The 3,275-nt window shown below is 54.4% G+C and overlaps 1 protein-coding gene across 1 annotated transcript in view; it reads right to left on the reverse strand.

Moving 5' to 3' along the window:
- The window catches only part of EXOC4 (exocyst complex component 4), an 87,148-nt gene that overhangs the window by 42,096 nt on the left and 41,777 nt on the right, over window positions 1–3,275 (reverse strand). The window contains exon 4 of the mRNA XM_015426627.1: window positions 2,873–3,011. Coding sequence (XP_015282113.1) covers window positions 2,873–3,011 — 139 coding nt within the window. The remainder of the gene's footprint in view (window positions 1–2,872; window positions 3,012–3,275) is intronic.

Here is a 3,275-nt window from a genome sequence, read left to right on the forward strand (position 1 = left end):
AGCTCTGAGAGAATTTGTGACTGACCCAAGGTAACACCAGCAGCTGCAAGTGGAGGAGTGGGGAAGCAAATCCGGTTCTCCCAGATTAGAGTTCGTGCACCTAACAACTATACCAAACAGGCCCACGAGGAGGGAATCCGGGCCCAGGAGGGTGAATTCTCCAGACCAAGGTCTTCAAGGCCATCTCCTGGAGCTGGAAGCATAAGCCGGACCCCGACAGGAAGCCAGTAAAAGACCCTGCTCTGCTGACTAGATCGGGCTCCTTGTATTTAAACCAGGAGTGGCTAATCCACGTTTCAAAGGGGATCAGAGATTCATGGAGGAGAGGCATATTGGTGGCTACTAGCCAGGGTGACTAAAGGGAACCTCCACTTTCAGGGGCAGTCAGCCTCTGACTACCAGAGCCAAGAGATGATATCGGGGGAAGGCCTCAATGCCCTGTTGTTGGCTCTCCAGAGGAACTGGTTGGCCACCGTGTGAGACAGGATGCTGGACTAGATGGACCCTCACTGGTCTGGCCCAGCAGGGCTGTTCTGATGTTCTCATGAAGGCCTCAGCCTCTGTGCCCTGTTGCTGGCCCTCCAGAGGAACTGGTTGGCCACCGTGTGAGACAGGATGCTGGACTAGATGGACCCTCACTGGTCTGGCCCAGCAGGGCTGTTCTGATGTTCTCATGAAGGCCTCAGCCTCTGTGCCCTGTTGCTGGCCCTCCAGAGGAACTGGTTGGCCACTGTGGGAGACAGGATGCTGGACTCGACGGACCACTGATCTAATCCAGCAGGGCTCTTATCTTCTCAGGGCTCTTCTCAGGACCTCAGCAGGGTATAATCAGAGTCCTCCCTTCAAAGTGACCATTTTCTCCAGGGGAATGGATTTTAGTTGTCTGGAGATCAGTTCTACTAGCCAGAGGTCTCCAGATGCCACTTGGTTAATCTAGATTCTCTTCCCCCCCTTCCCTGCAGTTCGCAAAAGCAGTGATCAATGGCTTCGCTATGGGGAATGGGAGGGTTTACTCCAAGGAGGAGGGGCTGTGAAAAGCTCGCTCTCCTGTCTTGTTAACAGAGAAGCAAGAGAGGCCTGTCTGGTGGCCCAAACAAGGTTCTGGGGAAATTAAACAAAGTACGAGTGACAAATCGCCCCATCGCCCCGGAGGTCTCCCCTCTCCACGTCGCCCTGACATGTTTACGCTGACCTTGAAGCAACTTTGGCATTAAGGTTCTGCTGCAAACATTCCTGATTGCACAGCGGGGAAGGCTGATTTCTTCCCCCAAAGTGTGTCTTCGGGGCCGGCGCCGCATTGCTAAAAGCCCCCCTGAAGGGTAGATGTTTTTATTCTGCGGAAGCCGCCTGATAAAGGTGACATTCTCAAAAACAAAATGACAACTTACTATTTTCCCTTTAAAGTTCAAATAGGTAGAAAATAGTAATCACAGTAATGGGGGGGGGGAGAGAAACCCTCGGCTGGTGATTTTCGGCACGAAACGTAAGCGGCCGTTTCAGTCTGTCGCTACAGCCCCCGGGATGGTAGACAAACCGAAGGGCCTGCGCTGATTAGACGCTGCGCACAGGGTCGCAGGTAAAATCCCAAGTGTTCTTTCCCTCGGCGCTCCAGCATAGTATGTGCTGGCTCAGCAGATACGCCAACCGAGGCATTTCCGAAAAACAGAAACCAGAGTCAGACATCCCAGGCAGAAAAAAGAGAGGTGTGTCGGTCATAGGCTGCGGTCACACGGAGCATTAGCCATGCTACAGAGACGGAAGATAGGCGGATTTTCCGGGTGCGATCACACCGCAACATCTGGGAAGCGTAGAGCTCCCGTGGCTCACCCGAGGCTTCCCGCTGAAGATGTGCCGTAAAAAACTAGTATCTCCGAGGTACTAGTTTCCGGAAACCGCGGGGCAAGGGCGGGCGTCTGATCACGTTTCCGGTGGTAGCTCGTGGCATCCGGCGCCTGCCCATGTCCCGCTGCGAAAAGGTCTTTTTTTCCAAGTCTCCACGGGATGTGCACAAGCACTCAATGGCGAATGCGCACACTTCGGGTAAAAAAAACAACACAACCCCCGCCGCGCTGTTTCTTTGCCGCGCCGCAGGATTGACATATGATCGGCACCTCCCCCCGAACCACGGGACGTCGGCAGGATGTTTGATCCGGCGGCCGTGCGGTAGTTCGCTCCGGGGCAAACAGCCACGTCTCCCCCCCCGCGATATCCCCCCTGTGTGACCGGGGCCATAAAGGAGCAATTTGCAGGTCAATTCTGCTCCCGTGGACTCTCTCCCATTCCCTTTCCAGTTTCACCTGATCATTCCAAGTTTGGTGTGAGAGCCAGTTTGGTGTCGTGGTTAAGTGCGCGGACTCTGATCTGGGAGAACCGGGTTTGATTCCTAAGCAACAGTTCTGATAACAAGCCGGCAGGTGGGGGTGATGACTTCTATAGTCAAGAAAGCTAACACTCAGGCAGAAAAACTCTCCAAAAGGAGACCAGTTTCTTGACACAGAGTCAGAAGGTATCCTAGAGGTCACCTACTCCAACCCCCTCGCTCAGTGCGGGAATCAGTCGACGACAGCACCCCACTCTGCTTAAAGGAGCGCATGCCTTTTTAAAAAAATATGTTTTAAAACGATTGAAGAAAGCATTCACGGGAGAAATTCTTGTGGGGCTGTGCCTTTAAGAAAGGGGGCAGATCCCCCTAAAGCCCCTCCGTAGCTATGGGCCTGCTTAGCTCCCAAGCTCTGACAACCCTGGGCTAAGCTGACAAGCCTGGGCTAAGCCGGGACATTCAGGTCAGGGGCCCCAAAGACAAGGGATGGATACTTTTGGATTGCCTGGGAACTATGCTGCGGTCCTCACCCGTTCCTGCTGTATGTCCTACCTGACTTCCAAGTGCAGAACCAGCAAGCAGCGGTCCGCCATCTCCTGGAAGGATCTCGCCAGCTCGGTGAGGGTCTGCACGATCTGTTCGGACACCGGTGGAAGGTCCAGGTTGGAGTGTCCGTCTTGGTTGGGAGACACTGCAAACGGAGGTGAAGAAGCCATCAGATTACTCTGTTTAAGGATACGATCTGTGCTGGCTGCGTGTTGACTGCTGCCGTTTCTCTATTTTTAGTATGATTATCAGGGGTCATTTCCCGCAGGAGCGCACAGGAGCGGAGCTCCGGCAGTAAAGAGCCCAGGGGGCGTGCACACGCAACAAGCCCCGCCCCCTGCTCCCAGCAGCCCTCCGTCAGAGCAAGAAGCAGTCAGGTAAGTTCCAGAGCCCCCCCGGCCCCCTTCAG

The sequence above is a fragment of the Gekko japonicus genome, unplaced genomic scaffold, assembly GCF_001447785.1.
Source record: "Gekko japonicus isolate JY-2015 unplaced genomic scaffold, Gekko_japonicus_V1.1 scaffold1982, whole genome shotgun sequence".
Lineage (NCBI taxonomy): Eukaryota > Metazoa > Chordata > Lepidosauria > Squamata > Gekkonidae > Gekko > Gekko japonicus.